General features: G+C 37.5%; 1 protein-coding gene across 1 annotated transcript in view; it reads left to right on the top strand.

Moving 5' to 3' along the window:
• The window catches only part of zgc:171482 (zinc finger protein), a 71,886-nt gene that overhangs the window by 21,309 nt on the left and 30,759 nt on the right, over nucleotides 1–19,818 (top strand). The window contains exons 3-4 of the mRNA XM_026933003.3: nucleotides 3,598–3,690; nucleotides 16,279–16,438. Of these exons, the coding sequence (XP_026788804.1) occupies nucleotides 3,598–3,690; nucleotides 16,279–16,438 (253 nt within the window). The remainder of the gene's footprint in view (nucleotides 1–3,597; nucleotides 3,691–16,278; nucleotides 16,439–19,818) is intronic.

The following is a 19,818-nucleotide window of genomic DNA, read 5'->3' as shown; positions in this document are numbered from 1 at the left end:
TCAGCGGACATTTGATAAATATCAGGAAAAACAGCCCCAAGCACTTTGCAGTGTTCATAAATTACTTGAGCAGTATCAGAACATGTTTGATGGTTTGCTTCATTTGTAACTGTTTTAGCCTGGCAGCAACATCATCAACACCAGAACTACAACTAAAGGGTTTGTTGGGGGACTGTATTTTAAATACCCAATATCACCCTTTCTCAGAGGAAGCCTGACCAATTTTATCTGCTGCAGCACTTATTTCTGTTTGTACCCAACCATGATATATTCCTGAACTTAGTTGGTTATTTTGCAAAATACAGTTAATTTAAACTGCATTGACCCTGACCAGAGCAAAGCAGATATTGAAGATAAAGCTTATTTCTTTGCTTAATTAATGAATTAAGCCCATTTTACACAGCGTCAGCACTATAACCAATAAACTCCCATATTAAGGTAGCCTTTTACACCCGAATTGTGCGGTGCACTGTGTGGTTGAAGCAAACACAAAGTACAGTATTTTCTTAAATTCCTCTACTGTTTGCCACAGTCTGCAGGGCACAGGCATCATTTTTAGCTAGAAACACTACAAAATGCAATAATCATGCTATATTCTGCAGAGTGGGCTCATAAACTAAACAGTACATGGGATATATTTCAGCCTGCAGCTCAGTTACAGCAGCAGGCGCTCTGGTGTCATTTAAAGTACAAACTTTGCGAAAGTTTTAACTCCTACAGAATGTTGGAGTGACCATCTCATTGGATTAAAGAATTTTAAGTGATCGTATATAGTGCCAGTGCATGTTAAAGATGTTATATTTACAAAGCCAGTGTGAGAGAACACAGAAATGAATGTTTCACAACCTGGGTATGTGACCCTCGTGAGCAGAGTCTGGTGTAAAATAATTACATACTTACAGCTCAGTATTTTGTTCGTATTTTGGTGTTTGGTCCAGTTGGTTGCAACAGTAACACAACTGGCAGATGCTGTGGAAAAGTGTTATATTTATGTTGGCCTTCATTCATCTATTGTTGTAGTCCAAAACAAAAAGAGACATGGATATGGTGGAATTATTGTGTAGGAATTATTTCATCGTGTAGTGAAGGAGTGCATCATTCCTGAATGCTGAGTGTGTTTTATATCTACCTGTATCCTACTAAAATATTCAGCAAGGAGCTTTTTGTCCTGATAAACACCATAACAGCATTTTCACCACACATATATCAGCAAAATGCTATAGCAGTCTGTTCTCTCTTGATGCTCTGAGGCAGTCATTGATATTACCTCTTATTCTCTTAGGAACAAATCCACACACATATCAGCTTTTAAATAGCAAGCATATTGATTATTATGAAATTAAATAATATAAAGCTCCAGCAATGTATCAGCTTAAAAACAGACTTGAATAGCTGTCTTTAGTGCTGATCTACTCAGCTAACAGGATCCTTTTCCTTTACTTCCTACACTTGTGCTGGCTGTAGGGCTTCAAATGTCCCCTGTGCATTTACTCAAGATTATTACGTTCACCAAAGGGACAGATTTCAGCTGTGTGTCATATGGCAGTTCTTTGATAGCCACATTTTTCAATTATATTAGCAGCGGTCAGAAAATGCATCTACTCACAATGAACTCTGGAAATTGCACCTCTCTGCAGAAAAGGCCGCAAGAGGCAGACATAAAAAATACAGCTCATCTTGTGGACAGAGGAATACTCTCAGGCACTTGAATTAAAATTTACATAGATATGAATTAATGACTCTGTCATACACAGCACTGTGATATGGTTTAATACCCTTTACTCTTTTACACACACACACACACGCACACACGCACACACACACTCTGTTAATGTGTCATTATTTCCAAGCACTTTCTTGTGAAAACTGCTAGCCTAAAGGATAACTCTCTCCTAAGCAAAGTACAGTAAGATCATATATACTGTATATAAAGATAGTTTACCCAATGAATAAATAGTGCAGCTGAAGAATTCATAATCAGGATAATGCCTCTGAGTAGCTTACTCCAGTAAGTAGTTTTGAAGTCTGCAATCCTGAGCTTCTCTGGCCCACCCTGACGATTTGAAACTTGAGAAACGTGTAATTATTCTAAAAGTGAAGCACGCACATGCATATTTCAAACTACAGGTGCCAGCCAACTCTTTTGGCATGCTCGGATGTTCGGATCCCTATGAAATAATAAAAGAGTTTGGGTGGCAGAGAGTAACCTTAGTGCAAGTGTTAACGCCCTCAGACTAGCCATCTGGCTGGCAGGACAAAATCCTCATTGTCTTTAGAGCATTGCTGCTTCTCAGCTCTGTGAGTGTGAGAAATGCCATTTGTTCCCTGTGAAACCAGAGATATTGGGCTAAGTAGCAAGTCCTGTTTTGTCAGTGTGAACTGCGTCCTTTAGTCATCAAACCTTTAGATTTATTTTTTGGGGAAAAGTATAGAATAGATTGTTCTTCTTGGCATGCAGTGCATTGTTTGCTTTTTTTCTTTACTCTTGTTGATTTTGACCTGGTTGGTCGCACTACAGTCGGTCAGAAGGGCGAAATCAAAGTGAATGACAGTGAATAAGAGGGCAAACACATAACAGAAGTTAAGAAAGTTTTTAATGTATAATTTCTAAACAGTATAACTGGCTGTTGATTACTCTGCAATATTGATGGCTAAAGGTTGTTATTTCCAAATATGCATTTTAATAAATCATAAACGTGCTGTGAGCAGCTTGCATATTCCCATTAAGTGTTCTGTGGGAGATATGACAAATCGTGACATTCACAGTTTTATTAAGCAAAATTTGTAACTCACATTTTACACATTCACAATAATCTTTTTCACATTCACAGTGAACACACTAATATTTATTACATCGTAGTGATACATTGTATTTAACTTATGCTCACATTAGAAATAAAGAATTTTCAAATTCAAAAAGGCTTCTTTTTTAAGCTGCATCCACTGATATGAAGTATAAGCTTCTCATGTATTCTCAGTATTCTCATGCAAACAGTGAAGATGTGGTAGAAGCAGTTTATTAACACATACACTCAAGGACCCACATCAACAACCCACAACATCAACTTTTATCACCCATCACTTCTCACGTAACACTGCAGATGTTGTATCTCTCCACATTACAGTTCTACGCTGGAGAAATGTAATGAATAGTGACTGATTATTTAGTGGAGCACTTGCAAATCATTAGTCAAGGTCTTTTCATTCTTGCTGACCAGAGACACGTTACTAGCTGTTGCTATGGCAGCACAATTAAGAACCTAAAATTCAGAATTATTTTACAAATTAATAACCTGAATTCAACTCTGCAGAAATGTATTGTACAGTAGTGTTGATTGTAGATTCTTCAGATCACTAATTCTGCTAAGAGATCACATGAATACTGTTTGCCATTATAAACTATGATCAGATCCCACATGTTATTATAAGTCTTGAAATAAGTGTTACGCTTAAAACATTTTGATTGTCATTGTATTGTCATAATCTCATAATTCTTACACTGAATATTCACTAGTTTGCCAAATTCTGCTATATTCATATGCGAAAAAGTAAGAGTAATTCTCACATTGTGTCTTGCTTTTTCATATCATCTAACAGAGCAAGAAACATGCCAACAAAGTGCGACTGTTCTACATGCTCCACCCAGAAGATGGTGGTCCTCCTTCTAAAAGACTGAGACCAGACAACCCGGTAGGTTCCAGCACACACGATGTGAGAGAAAGCGATTGTGTTCTACTCTCACACCCTGCAGCTGCGAGTGTTCGTTAACCTTTTCTGTGCAGAGCCACAGGAGTTATTGGATGTCTTTATTGACCTGGATCTGATAATGCAGTTCTTTGCTGCTCCTGCGCTCCACATGTTATCTTAGAATGTCTAGTGTTGTCAGTGTTGTTTGTGTGTTGGAATGTTTTATAGGTGACCCAAATATATTATCAGCATCTCAGTTCATAGAAATATTGGAGAAGCAAAGGAATGATTGATGCTAATTGAGAGAAGCTAAACAAAGATTTTGCAATGATTCTTTTTGATCACAGGATTCAAACCTGTACTGTGCATGACAGTTTGAGTCTAGGTTTGCCAAATAAATGCATATATTCTACAGCTGTAGCCCATAGCTTTTGATAATTTTGTTAAAAAGTAGGCTACAGCTTGTGGTAATACAGGAAAACCCCACCTTGAATGACTTCCATTTTCATCTATATAATTAACTTGGCATGCAGGATTTATTTTATAATGAAATTCTGAGTTGTTGGGTTTTTTTTATTTACATTTTACATTACCCAAAATGCCATTTGCTGATAGTGGCACCATTGGGAATTAGCCCTTGCTTGCCTAAAGTGACGGTGCAGCTTTAATGGTTTATTACATACTCTCTCACCTCCTCATCTGTGCACTCTGCTCAGACAGATCAGGTTCCAAAGCTTCAACTTTCACTGTAATACTGCCGTCAACATTGTACTTGTCATCTTATACATCGCTAACTAGCTGAACCAAGTCTCTGCCATAACGCAGAACAACTGCGTCATACAGCTGCACTGCATTCTGCAACACTGAGTCCAATGTCTCTAATACTTGAACACCCCTGGAAATGAACCTGACAAAGGAAGCTTGTGCTCTTTTGTTTTTTAGCACAAACAGCAAAACCTGACCATTAGCCCAGATGTTTGAAGTCACTGAATTTTTTTCTTCTATTAAATGCTCTTGTAATGTACTAGCAATTACTGCACTAGCAAATGCACTAGCAATGTCCTGCTGTGATGGCACTGCAGCAGACAATTACTAATTTCTCAGAGGAATAACAAAAAATACCGAATTGCTAGAATCACTAAACACATCACATCTTTAAGTATAAACATATGTAATTTGCTTCAGGGTAGAGGTTTCCTTTATAGTAGGAGTGCTGAATAGTTTACCATACTGCTCCAGCTCCACTAAGGTTCATTGCTGTGTACAGTGAAAACATGAAATTAACCCACACTGTAACAATGTGTACCATATAAATATTATTAATGTAGCTACAATTGTGTACAAAGTCTATGCATGCTTGTTAAGTGTATAGTTTGGTGACAGGTTTTTCAACAGTCAGCTTGTGTATACAGTTGAGCTGCAGCTCTCAACAGTAGGTTGCATGTCAACCTGCAGGTAAATTGCAGGGAAAACCTGTAGATGGCTGTTTTCTAAATAATACCTGCCAAAAGCTGTCACAGCAGACAGGGAGTTTTGTTTTGGCAACAGCATGCTCTTGCTTTAAGACTGAAATAAATAGGACAGTAGGGGTGACATTCTAAAGTCGAGCTAATTTGTGCCTCATTTTTGCTTCTCAAAGCAAATTCTAATATTCTCCTCAGCTCCCCTCAGAAAGAGAGAGAGATGGCCAGTGCAGCAGTCATCAGGCTGCCAGGATCAAAGTGTTCTTTGAATTAAATAGAGATTAATACCTGCTGTTTGCAGTGCGGGGAGAGAAATTGGAAAAGCTAAAAGCACCTGAACAAGAAATTGTCTGTCTAGGAAAAGTAATTTTACATCAAAGTCCCAGGCCTGCTTCTCTCACCTTCCTCAGGCTACAGCAACATCCTGAGAATTAATGTACATTAGATTTTTTTTAAAAATAGATTCAGAAAACACTAAGGCATGTGTGAAAACACAGTGACGACTGTACTCCTCACAATACAATCCAAAAGTAATTGCACCTATGGTATAGTAATATGCAACTAATTAATAAACATGACAAATGTTGTTTCTAATGTTAAAATATGCAGTAATGGTCTCCTGGAAGGAGGGACTAGATAGAAAATGTGTTTTAATTCCCATATGGCTCACCAAATATAGAATGATATTAGGGATGTAATGACACACTCTGGTTAATCACATCGATTCGATTCACGACACTGGCTTCATGATTCCATTTTCAGAATATTTTGAACAAAGTGAAAGAAGAAAAATTATGACTGAAAAGACTTTGTTAATTTCTGAATCATAAACAATGCAAAAGTGTGCATTTTTTCTGTATAAAACTAAATAAATCAAAAATGAACAGAGGTTTAATATTGTAAACAAAATATACTACAGGTTCACCATATCTTAAAAAAAAATAAATAATTTGATAAATTCTCCCAAAACTCTGATTGGATAAAAAAGTCTCTGACCCAAGATAAATGATTGATGATGCATAATGAGCTCCGTAACAGCGAATGAGGTCTCATTTTAACCAGAACTAGAGCTCCAAAGTCGGCTAAAATGCTCACCTTCCGTGACTTCGGCTGCCGGTCACTTCACAAGTATAGATGATGCTCAGTAATGGCTCAAGCTCTCCATTAAAGCATGTGATCATGTGACCAGTGTGCTCTCTAAATATTTTAATATTTTCAACTCTGGTGTTCAAACAGTGCAATTGCATTAGATGCATAATTAATAGAAAACTGATATCGCACATTTCCACAGTGCACATCGTCACATTTTTGCATTGCAATGCATCGTGTCACAATGCATCATTACACCCCTAAATGATATACAATTCAATAAAGTGTGATGCTTGTTGACATTATAGTTATTATTCATATATTATTATCACTGGTGAATTCTTGAATCTGATTGGTCTGAAGTTGTTGAGTGATTTGTATAACAACACAGCTCTGACAGTAGTGCCAGCTCCCAGGTTTATATTAATGCACTTGCTCTAATATGTTATCGTTTCTATAGTAACAGCTCAAACACAGGTGGTTGACAGACCATGTAGTATAAGGCTAATAATAAACAGATAAAAGATGCTGTTATTTAGCAAAGAAAAGTGTATAATCATTAACATGGTGAAGCATTGTGTAAGGAAAAGCTTTGATATGGTGATTAATATGGTGAAGCTGTCTGTAAGGAGACATTTATTTTACATTATGGTGTCTCAGGTGTCAGCTCTTTTTAACGGTCACTAAATTTTCCACCACAGGAGCGTCTTCATGACAGAGGACTCTGTGCTTTCTGGTTCCTCTGTTCTATGGCAGTAACATGACAAGCTGCATCTTTTTTTGGTTCTTTATTTGTTTTTTGTTTTTTGGGCTTTTTTGTCATTAAAGTCAAGAGAGAGAAAAAAAGAGAGGCTAGTTAGGGTATGACTGTTTTTGAATGTAAAAAATGTAATCATTGGCAAATTGCTGTGATATAAGGGGAGTAATATACCCATGTTATGACCAGTAATAATATTGATTATATATTATTAAATATTCAATGATATAATATGGTAATACAATAAATTAAAAATAGGTTTGTGTCAGGTCTCATCACTTATCACTGTCATTAATTATTTTCCACACCACACCCTGTTGTGTTTTATTTCTTACAAATGAAATGTCCTGAAACGCAGAGAAAAAGCAACAAGATACTACCATGTGTTACTGTCTATACTTTCTGACTGCACAGGAAGTTTCTCTGTTTAATTAATGTCCTCAAGGCTGATGTCGAAAGGGTTCATTTATTGGCTTATGAAAAATTCAGCTGATAGGTAGTCTGTGGAGGAATGTCCTCAGGTGCAGTCAGTTTGAGCATGAGCCTATGTGCTTATAAAGAGCTCATTAGAGCACTTGTTATGAATAATTCTGCTGGGGACCATGCAGTACTCAGTCAGGCCTGCCTGATTTCATATTAACCAACTTTCTGTCCTGGAGGACACATAGAGAGCATCACCACTGCTACAACTAATCAAACTCTACAGCAGAAAGAACAGAACTCGGCACTTAAAACAGCTGTCAGGAACATGGAGCACAAGGACCTCATTTGAATATGAACCTTGATTTCTGGGTGGTACTGTGTGAGGTTTCTCTTTATTATTGTGAGATCACAAGTTTGAGGTCATGACAATGCTGTAGCCTTCCAAAGCCAGGAGTCCAAGAGAGCATTACTGACCCTGTACTCTGGGTGGATAGGATCGCCTTGTTTCTCTCTCTGTCTGTCAATTAGCGTGACACTAGACAATCCATATGTTCACATAAATATGATAGGTCAATTGCTGGTCTACTCCAGGCGCATTCAGCTGCACTCTGTTGTTACATGAGCAGCAGTTAAAGGCATCATGTCTGGCTTCATGTGTCTCAGAGGAAGCATGCGTTAGTCCCCACCTTAACTGTCCTGGCTGTGCACAGCTTGACTTGGATGTATACTACAGCGCTGTAAAATTCTCAGTCCTGATCGTAAGGTGTTGATTAATTTTTTAGAAAATCAGGGAACATCTTAAAAAGCAGTACTTTTTGCTTTAGTAGTAACATGAGCTTCTGTTTTTGTCTTATTAACTTGGAGAGAGAGAGAAGTAGAACTCGACACCAACAGCATCAAAAGGGATGCCTCCACCACCAAGTCTAGTCTTTCTTTTTACTAATTTACATGCCTGAAATATCCCTAAACTATACTTTAAACAGTGAAAGGGGCTATTGAAGAAAAACTATTTCAGACTTTTGACCTTGCTATGACCTTGACCCTGTTGGATCAATTAATAAATCTAATCAGTTCATCTGCTGGTTACAATGATATTTCTGTATAAATCCTACAAACATTCAACCAGTCATTCTTTGAATTATTGTGCTAAAGAGAATCGTGGATGGATGGATGGATGGATGGATGGATGGATGGATGGATGCACAAACAGAAGCACAGATAAGCCAAAAATATAATAGTGACAAAAAAGGGAGAGAGCCTGGTGAGAGAACAACTGTGTGTAGCTGATATAAGTGATAATAAAAAGGTGTTCCCTTTTATTTATAATATTATTAATTAAAATAAAAAATAACATGAATTATTTTAATAATATTAATTGTTTAATAAAGTACAGTCCCCTCTGAAAGTATTGGAACGGCAAGGCCAGTTCTTTTGTTTTTGCTATACACTGAAGATATTTGGGTTTGAGATCAAAAATGGCTCACCTTTATACTTCTTTGCGCATTCCAATCTGGCTTTTCGATTCTTACTGCTGATGAATGGTTTGCATCTTGTGGAATGGCCTCTATATTTCTGCTCTTGAAGTCTTCTGCGAACGGTGGATTGTGATACCTTCACCCCTGCCCTGTGGAGATTGTTGGTGATGTCAGTGACTGTTGTGTTGGGGTTTTTCTTCACAGCCCTCACAAAGTTTGTCATTAACTGCTGTTGTTTTCCTTGGCTGACCCATTCCATGTCTGGTTGTTAGTACACCAGTGGTTTCTTTCTTTTTCAGGACATTCCAAAGTGTTGTAATGGATATGCCCAATGTTTGTGTAATGGCTCTGATCAATTTTCCCTCTTTTCTCCCATAGACAGCTCTCTGTTCTTCGTGTTGGTTTATCCTTTTTAACAATACCGTCTTATCAGGTATAACTCGGGGCTCAAAACAAGAGTAGACATTCAGAGATATTAAGTGTTTAAACAATCAATCTAACAGGGCACACTTGGGCAACAAGAAACACCTACCAGTCACATGTTCACACATCTCTTGAAAAATGGGTGGATTCAAACCATGTTCTAACTTGTTTAACACTTCTAGATATAAATATCAGGAAATAAAAGTTTAAATTCTGATCTATCACCACATATTGTTCTTTTGATCTCAAACCCAAATGCCAAAGACAAGAATTGGCCTTGCTGTTACAATACTTTCAGAGGGGACTGTATGTAATAGTTGGCAAACTGCTGTGGTGTAAGTGAAATAAAATCTTTCTGGTGTGCTGCTATAGGAAATTAATCTTGAAAATAATCTCGTGATGCATCTGGCCACATCACAACACCCATTTGTTAAATATATTCCTAGAGCCGCACACCCCATCATGTTTTATTCCTTACTTATCACACTGCTCATAGCCAAAATTTAATCTGCACAAAGGCTTCCTAAATGTGTTATGACTTCAGAGCCAGGCTGTATGGAATCACATGCGAGTTTATACTGTGCGATCTCAGCACTTACTTGCATCCTCTCTATGTTTTACCCCTACAAGCAGCCTCTATTGTATAGAACCCCTGCCACCATGACCAGTTAAAATCAGCATTGTACTATGAATATCCATAGACTGGTTTTTAATCTGTTTACCTCCGTAAAGCTGTCAATTTATACTAACTCCATGCCTTCAACTGAAAGAGCTACTAAGTTTAGGCACCAGTGAACACCGGAGAATGTCCTCAAACAAGTCACACAAAAGTACTCAGACTCGGGAACAAACCCAGAGAAAGTAAGTAGGACAGAAAGGTTCTTAGAGTTCCATGAGTTTTTTCATTTTTGCTTGTGTTTTTTTGTATAAGTGTGTACAGATTTTCTTGTTGTTTTAACACGTTTGAGTGATCTGTGTCTTAGCTTGAAGTGCTCATATGAGCAAGCTGGGAGGAGGGAAGGAATTTTTTTACTCTGTTCTGTTGATTTTTCCCCATCTGTATTTTGTGCACATCCTCAACCAGAGAGAATTAGTTTGCACCGTGGTGTGCAGCTTTTTTTGCAGTGTTTATTTTTAGCCATGTTTTCACACCCCTCCAAACACTGGAGCAGCAGAATGTAGGAAATGGGAGAGAGAGATAAACAGGCACTTAATTAAAAGCTCTTTGTTAAAAGCAGGGCATGGCCAGACACTGTCACAGCCTTCGAACCTTTTTTATTGTTCACAAAATAGGTCACATGTAAATGAGAATAGCCAGATGTGTATGTGATGGGGGTGAGTGAGAGAAAGAGAGAGAAATATTTGTGGATGAAGAAAGAGTGCACTGAATGAGACCAAATGAAAACGCAGACAAAAGCCTGCTACTCTCAGCAAGCATCATCAATAACGATATAATAATAATATGACTTATAATAACTTATAATAACCTAATAGCATAATATATAATAAGCATATATAATAAGTTTCCAGCTTGTGAAAATATTTTGTGTTCAACCAAGCAGAAATTCATCTTTATGCAAAAACACAATTAAAAAAAATTGTGTTTTCTTGCTATTCATGCTCCACAAATAGCATGAAATATAATAAAAATATTAATATATATATATATATATATATATATATATATATAATAAAATATTTTTTTTTTTTTTTTTTTTTTGACATCATGATGTACAGTATCCTAGGGAGCGAGACCACGGCTGACCTGAGCATGCAGAGCAGCATCAGTGAGAGTCATTATTTAAAGAGAGCACAAGATGCTGTCAATTGCGTAGACAGTAAACTAATGACTGACTGTTTTATCTGAGTTGAGAATGAATGGGAGAATAGAACCTTATATATAATATTAAGATCCCAGACTCTTCACAAGCATGGAGCATGGAGCAGTGGAGGGAGCTTCCACACATGACATCACTTCAGTTTGACACTGAATACTTCTTAGTATTTAGTACGTCAGCACTGAGTACTGAGACATACCCACTTCAGTCCTCTTGATCACCAGCATCTACACTGTTCATGACTCAGCTGAGTTCTAAGACTTTGGGCAGGGGAAAAGAGGGATCCTATAACTGGTCACTCTTAACCAGCCCCATTTATATGTCATAGCAATGCTGCATTATTAACAAAATTGCCCAGACCTGTCCAAAGCTGTTGTATTTGACTCCAGATTACAGTAGAAGAATGTTTAATCCATTGATCCAGGACCTGCAGGCTGACCAAAGGCCACTGGAATCAAGAATCAAGGTCTACTGAAAGAAATGAATGAATTAATTCATATTGTCTTCTTTCTAGTCTTGCAGTTTGGAGGACTCACACACACAAAATTTAAACAAGAAGCAAATCATAACATATATAACACAAACACCATTCTGTCCATCTCACCCACACACAAAAGCACACACACACTGCAGTACTAACCACAGCATGAGTTGTAACAGAGGGGAACACAGACGGCCGTTATTCTTGAGCTGAGCAGTGAGTCCAAGCAGGCCAGACACTTGCTGTGTCTTTAGGGAGTTGGTAGGCGTTAAAGGCTTTTCGTGTAGCTCTTCTCTTGTCTGTGCATCTCCCCTATGAACAGCAAACAGGACACTACCCCACTATCCAGCTTGCGAGGAATCAGGTCATGTGCTCAGAAAAAAAAAAAAAGGCCATCTAAGGGAGATTAGAAGTGGCATGGTGCTTGCCAAGCTAAGTATTCAAAAAATGACATGCCTAATGAATAACGAGTTTGTAATGAGATACCAACTCTCAAAATGTCACATTATCAAAACAGAGAAGAGCATTTATACACGCAGTACAGATGACAGCAGACAGTTTTAAAATGTTTAAATGCCCTAATAAAAAGACAAAAAGAGCCATAAAAATGTAGCCAAAAGAACAGAACGCAGTTATGTCCCCACTGATATAAGAGCGAACAGTGATTGTTGAGTGAAGAGATGATGATGAGGCTTGTGTTTAAAGTGATGTTTACATCAGGTGAAGAGACAGAGATTGATGTGGATCAAAGTGAAAAATCAATTCACATTTTAAACTTATACTTATTTAAAAATTTAGCAGTAATGTTGTAGTAAGGTAGACTAGGCGTTTTCAGAACAGAAAATGTCAAAATTAAACGATATGAAATGTTTTCCCAGGCTGCTACAAATATATACAATATGCTGTGCATGACAAGCTTTGTAAATGTATGTATACATGACACATTGAAGTTAAGTAAAAACAAGATACTCATTTTACTAAAAAAAGCAGGCGAATGGGGCTGTCATGATGATATATTGATATAGTGATAAGTTACTTTACATTAAAAGCTTATTGTGAGTATAATTATGTGCACATTGTGTGTATAATTCAGTACATCTTCACTGCTGACTGACTTTGCTGTTACTCTTAGTAACAAGCAGCTCTCATTAAAATGCATTTTGAAATTTCTTTTTGTAGAAAATATTATTCAGTGTCATCATATTGAATTTTTAGGTATTAATTATCAGACCTGAATATAGCCATACAGTACATATTAGGTAATGTGAAACTGTCCTCAGATATTGTGATACAATATTTTGCCATATCGCTCTCCGCGAGCTGAAACCATCGAGTGTGTGATCGAAAATGAGTGCCGTATTCAGGATCCCAGATCTGACACACAAAAAGAAATGCTGGACAGTCTGTAAAAACACTGTTGTTGTTTTTTTTATTATTTAAATAGTATTATAATTTTAAATAAATGTATTTAATTTTTTTAGTTATTATTTAGCACTATCATCATGTTTTCTGTGTCTGGTGATTTCTGTAATTTCTATGTCCACTTCATTTGCGTTTTCCTTCACCATATTTCTGAACAAAAGAAGAAAACATTCACCAACAACGACTTTATCTTTCTCTCTCTTTTGTTTTCTGGTCCATTTAATTCTATGCAATGAGAAACCAAAATCTTTTTGATTCAGGATTAATGGGTGTAAAAGTGTATCCTATTATAGGAGTATGACCACTGTGATGCGTACCAGAGCATTCAGGAATATTTTTTCAGATGCAGGCAATAAGGCAATGAAAAAAAGCTGCCAAACCAATACATATTTCATCATGGGCAATAGAGAAGAATCAGTCAGCTGCCCACAGGACATCAGGAAGAAAAAAACCTCAGCTGTGTACAGAAAGACTTATATAAGAAGAGAGGCTGCCTTAAACCCCTCTAACACCCTGCAGTGGAAGTAACAGCTTTAGGAGTGTGACTTGTCAGCTGACACATTTCACCTTTGAGTTTTATGCGGTTTGACACCTCCGTTTTAGGGAACAGTGTAAAAGTGCAGAAACTGAGCAAAAGAGAGGTGGTTGTAGATGTTCTGTCATCTTAAACAAAGCAGGATTATAAGCACCATTATTTCAGAGTAAAAAAGACACAACAAAACTAAAAATACACTAGGAGTCTGTTACAAATGACATATTAACCTTGAGCAAATCTCTATCCATGAAGTTCTTATCCAGCACAAAACTAGGACTTGTCTGTAGTGAGATACACGTTTCCTGCATTGTGATTTTCACATATACTATATAATAATGTGCCCTTAATAATGTGAACTTAATCATCTTTTCCTAATCTATTCAGTCTCAGTCACACTTTAGGTTCACTATTGCTCTAAGCAACACAATTTCTCCTTGCAGTTCTTTCCAACTCAGAGTAAAAACATCATTTTTTTTCAGTTAATCTTCCAACTCACTAATATTCCTCTGTCATAATTGTACATGCCAAGATTGCCAGTTTATTTCTGTTAGATGAGTGATTGACAAGCTAATAATGTAGTTAGTTGTGAACAGCATCTTGGAATGTGTCACTCTGTATGTGTTTGATACAGTCTAGTGTCTGGCAAAATATTTGCGCACAAGTAATTATGAACCATGCTCTATAATTTGTAGCACATCTATGTTACGCAAGTCACAAAGAAAAACAACAAACTATAATAAAATGTAATTGTTTTATTGTTTTGCTATGGTCAGTTAACTATTTTGACATGATGTAGTACCCCTGCAGTTTGTAGATCAATTTGTATTAGCTACATGACATCAGTAAGATCACTCAAGGTCTGTACAGTGGGGTCCAAAAGTCTGAGAGCATTAGTGAAAAATGTTGCATGCTTTTCTAATTTAATACAACAAATTTCATTACAAATTATATTATTGATATAACTTGAGTGAAAAGTAGAATCTCTGAAATATTTACATGAATTTCAGAATTTCCTAGTATTTTGTATGTCCGCTTTTTGCTTTAATGACAGTGTGCACTCCAGCTGATATGGACTTCACAAGTTTGTGCAAAACCTTATGATCCATTTTAGATCAAATCCATCGGAATGTCACCTGAACACATGCTTCAATAGAAGAGATTAGGCATGAGGAAAATCTGACATTTGTACAAAGCAGATAACATGGTCAGTACCACAAATTTGCTTACATTTAAATTGTAACCTAGAACTAGTGCAGAATTGTGAATATTAAATATTCAAGATATTGAACATTTACTTTCTTTGTTTTAAATATTTAAAAATTCTAAAACCTTCTGTTTATTTCCAGTTTTAAATGAAAAAAAATATCTCAGATTTTCAATGTGGTCTCAGACATTTGGACCTCATAATAAATATGTTAGTTAAATATGCTCAGTAGCAAAAACAAGTGAGGATACTTAATACTGATGTCCTCTGTCTCCTAGTTGCTGCTATAAACTATATTTATAATATATAAACTGAGAAATCTGGCAATGAGCAGGGCAGGTTTCTGCACTACATTGCATCAAATTTATTTAAAACTGACCTTCTTAGTTTTGTAAGTAAGGCTGTAAGAGAGACGAGCCAGATCTGAGCAGAGCAGGAATCTGGGAGTGCGCTAGACCCTAGGCTGTTTTAGGTCTGCTAATGGCCCAGTAATGTCCTTTCTCCAGAGACAGTGAGGTCAGAGCAAAAACCATGCAAAAACCAACAGGACATCCAGACTGTGTATGTTTATTATCTGGAGTCTTGACATTAAAAAGTAAGGAAAATCATTAGGTTTAACTGGTAATGGTTCAGTTCAGTAACTAACTGGTAGTTAGTGAATAATAGGGTTTGGTTTTCCTCTACTCTTTGATAATTGTAGACTGCTACTGGTATGCAAATGTAGGCATATTTAATTGTTGTATATAAAGCATAAAAATCCTATGCATAAGCAAATGTAAATTAAAAAAAGATACTAAAAAATACCTGTAAAACAGTTTGGTAATCAAGATTAAGATGAATTGTGATATCTATTGTTTTAAAATAATCAATTTAATTTCTTATGAATCATTCATTATAGTTTTTTTTTTATTTTAATGATTGATTGTATGTTTACTCTTCCTGTATTGTGTATTGTATTGTGAACTCCTTGTAAATTGTACATTTTTGTGTGGCAGTCAGGGAAAACTTTGCACATGGTAAAATTTCAACATTTTCTGCTATATATTGTTCTGAAAACTCACATTTCAAACACAAGTAAAATTACAGCATTTTCAAGAAGTGAAAAAAAGGAGGATTTTATGTAATGAATCCATTCCAACTGTGGTGCAGGAGAATCAAGATATTTTTTCAACCAGTATTGATTAGAAATTGATTAAGCCTGACTCCATGTTGCTACGTTGCTCTCCTGCAAAAGATGACATTGTCCCGGACTGTGTCAGATATTTCATCTTTCTGGCTATAATTCAGCCTGTAATGGTCAAGGTAATTCAGTCAATGGGTTTTCTCAGGCCACCACACACTTACCTTAATGAGCTCATTTTGTGTCTTTTCAAAGAAAGTTTTACATCCTCGATGATGTTAAATCATAAGACAGTTTCTAAGCAACCTTTTTTCTTGTGCTTCCTTATCAGTCAAACCTGCTCTTGTCTCTCCTCCTACAGGACAGCGCAGAGAATGAGGTGGACAGGAACAAATGCTGCACGCTCTGCAATATGTTCTTCACATCTGCCATTGTGGCTCAGTCGCACTACCAGGGTAAAACACATGCTAAGAGAGTACGCCTTGTTCTGGGAGAGCAGCCCAGCTTACCTACCCCCACAGGTCAGATTAATATGAGCAATGTTTATTCATCATAATTAACATCTGAATGTGCTTTGTGCTTCTCGCTGTGCATTTGATTACTGTAAAATCAGTGTAAGCCAGGGGTCATGTTACATAATGCACTGGGATATTAAAATAGTTTTCTTATGAACTACTAAAATGGATTCTTATACCATGCACTGTAAAGCTGGTCAGTGGAGGCTACATTAGCTGTGGTCAGCAGAGCCCTGAAGCTGGGCAGATAGCATGCAGAGGTGATGATGCACTGTAAAATACTCAGCAGACTGGAATTAGGTGCCTAGTGTTGTGCTCTTTCACCAAGTAATGAATCAGAGCTGGCCTGTGAAAACTGGGGCAGGGGATTGGTGTACTGTAAAGGTAAATCCTGCGTGGCATGCAGCTCTGGCTGAAGGCACGCTGAGACAAGCAGGCTTTATTTAATGCCTCTTGGCTTGACGCTTAACTCAGAATTAACTCAAACTGAACTGAGCCCCTTCACTCAGGCTCCAGACTGCATGGAGACAATGGAGACTGATGTAGTCCACTGGGACATGAGCACATCAAGGCTGCTAACTTCTACTAACACACAAATTTAATTTCATTTATCAGACGAGTAACTTAATCTGCAGCTTTATTTACTATTGCAGTCACACTTCATACAGTATGTCCTTTATATATCAGGATCAGTGTTCATATATTGTGCTTTTTGCACCTGCTGTGAGCTAGGGGGAATTCTCATGAGGCTGGTGTGTGAGGTGGAATCCCAGGTCACAGTCAGTGTGAGTGTGAGTATGAACAGGGCTGACGCTTTCTGACAGCACCATTAATCTTTATGCCAGTGACAATATCCCACTCCATTCAGCTTTCAATTCAAATGTGAGTCCAGCAGCAGATAATAGACTAACGCTATTAGTGTTGTGCCAATAGATATTATCTTATATTGCAATCATTTAAGTAAAACCTGGACTGTTATTTCACAAATTATCACGTTCTTTTGATTCTCTCTCACAATGCTACAACAACTTTTCACATATATTCACATAAATATTTTGCCAAAGCACAGCTTCCCAAGGAGTGTTCCTTCTACTTTATCCACCCATTTAATTTATGTAATCTTTATCATCTGCAGTTCTAAGCTATAGGAAAGATTATATTTAATTATATAAAAAGACTATTACTCTAAGTACTGTATATTAACTGAATGTCACAAACTGTTTAACTAGATACATATAGATTTAACATTTGCAACAACTATAATGTGAATTTTCAGTTTGTTATTTATGTTAGGTATATAGAACATTTCAATGAGAAAAACAATAACGAAGTTACTGTGCGTGTCCTTTCCTAAAACATTTCTGGTTGTTCCATTTTAAAATGTAAGTAGTTGAAACAAGACTGTGAGAAAACAGCTGAGGAAAGTGACTTACCATGATGTGTATTATTACTTGATATGTTGATGTCATGTGTTTACATTAGAGAAGCACTGAAAGTGTATTATAGTTTGGATACTTACAACTATACAACATATACAATATTTTTAGAGGTAAGGCGTGAACTACGATCAGCCGTAACATAAAACTACCTGCCTAATATTGTGTAGGTCCCCCTTGTGCCACCAAAACAGCTCTGACCCATCGAGGCATGGACTCCACAAGACCTCTGAAGGTGTGCTCTGGTATCTGGTACCAAGACATTAGCACCAGATCCTTTAAGTCCGGACTTGTTTGTCTAGCACATCCCAAGATGCTCGATTGGATTGAGACCTGGGGAATTTGGAGGCCAAGTCAACACCTTGAACTCTTTGTAATGTTCCTCAAACCATTCCTGAACAATTTTTGCGGTGTTGCAGGGTGCACTATCCTGGCGAAAGAGGCCACTGCCATTAGGGAATACCGTTGCCATGAAGGGGTGTCCTTGGTCTGTGTGGTGAAGCTAGAAATAGGGGTTATAGAAAACCAACAAGATCAAAGTGGTAAATGAAAGAATTCAATTGACTACGCCACCCTGGGAATTACACCCAGGGACATATTACTGACCACACAGATATTAACCCAAAAGGTCACAAGGTCATTATACGCTGAAATAAAGGCTAGAGACGTGGGTTCCAATGCCAAAAAATAGAAGTCTTTATTAACACACCAATATAATTTAAAAATCTGAATTTGTCCAAGTCAGACAGAATCTAAAACACATTCCACAGGTGACAACATCAAACAACCAGTGGTCTGAGGAAACAAATTAAACAGATACAAAAAAAAAACAACAAAAGAAATTAAATAAACAAATACTACATTACCTACCGAAGTAGTGCTGATTAATGATGTTTATGCAACCAGCAGCCGAAGATACAACTTCACTTGGAGAACAAACATAGTCATTAGGCCTACACACTAATCCTAACTGGAACTTGATAATTTACCCCGACAAAACCTACCTGGGAGCAAGCAGCCTATCACCAGCAGTAGGTTTCATTGAAACAAAACATTGTCTCCAAATTACACTACAATCATGTAGAAATTTGTGTTATTACTTAGTGTTATTACCCAAGGGTTCCCAGCAGAACGTTACCCAGAGCATCACACTGCCTCTGCCGGATTGCCTCCTTCTCATAGTGCATCCTGGTGCCATCTCTTCCCCAGGTAAGCAACGCACACGCACCCGGCCGTCCACATGATGTAAAAGAAAACATGATACACAGACCAGGCCACCTTCTTCCATTGCTCCATGGGCCAGTTCTGATGCTCAATCGTCCATTGTAGGCACTTTGGGCAGTGGACAGGGGTCAGCATGGGCACTCTGACCGGTCTGCAGCTGCGCAGCCCCATATGGAGCAAGCTGCGTTACACTGTGTGTTCTGACACCTCTCTATCATAGCCAGCTTTAACTTTAGCAATTTGTGCTACAGTAGCTCTTCTGTTGGATCGGACCAATCGGGCTAGACTTCGCTCCCCACATGCATCAGTGAACCTTGGGCGCCCATGACTCTGTCGCTGGTTCACCAGTTGTCCTTCCTTGGATCACCTTTGGTAGATACTAACCACTGCATACCAGGAACACCCCACAAGACCTGCCATTTTTGGAGATGCAATTAACCCTCGTCTAGCCATCACAATTTGGCCCTTGTCAAAGTAGCTCAGATCCTTACACTTGCCCATTTTTCCTGCTTCTAACAGATCAACTTTGAGAACTGACTGTTCACTTGCTGCCTAATATATCAGACCCCTTGACAGGTGCAACTGTAACAAGATAATCAATGTTATTCACTTCACCTGTCAGTGGTTTTAATGTTATGGCTGATCAGTGTATTTGCTTCTATAATGTGGATCTGTATTGTGTATTGTATAGTTGGAGCAAGTCAAATCCTGTCTAAAACGTACTCA

The sequence above is a fragment of the Pangasianodon hypophthalmus genome, chromosome 3 (genome assembly GCF_027358585.1).
Source record: "Pangasianodon hypophthalmus isolate fPanHyp1 chromosome 3, fPanHyp1.pri, whole genome shotgun sequence".
NCBI classification, from domain to species: Eukaryota; Metazoa; Chordata; class Actinopteri; order Siluriformes; family Pangasiidae; genus Pangasianodon; species Pangasianodon hypophthalmus.
This window is presented reverse-complemented; position numbering and strand designations above follow the sequence as displayed.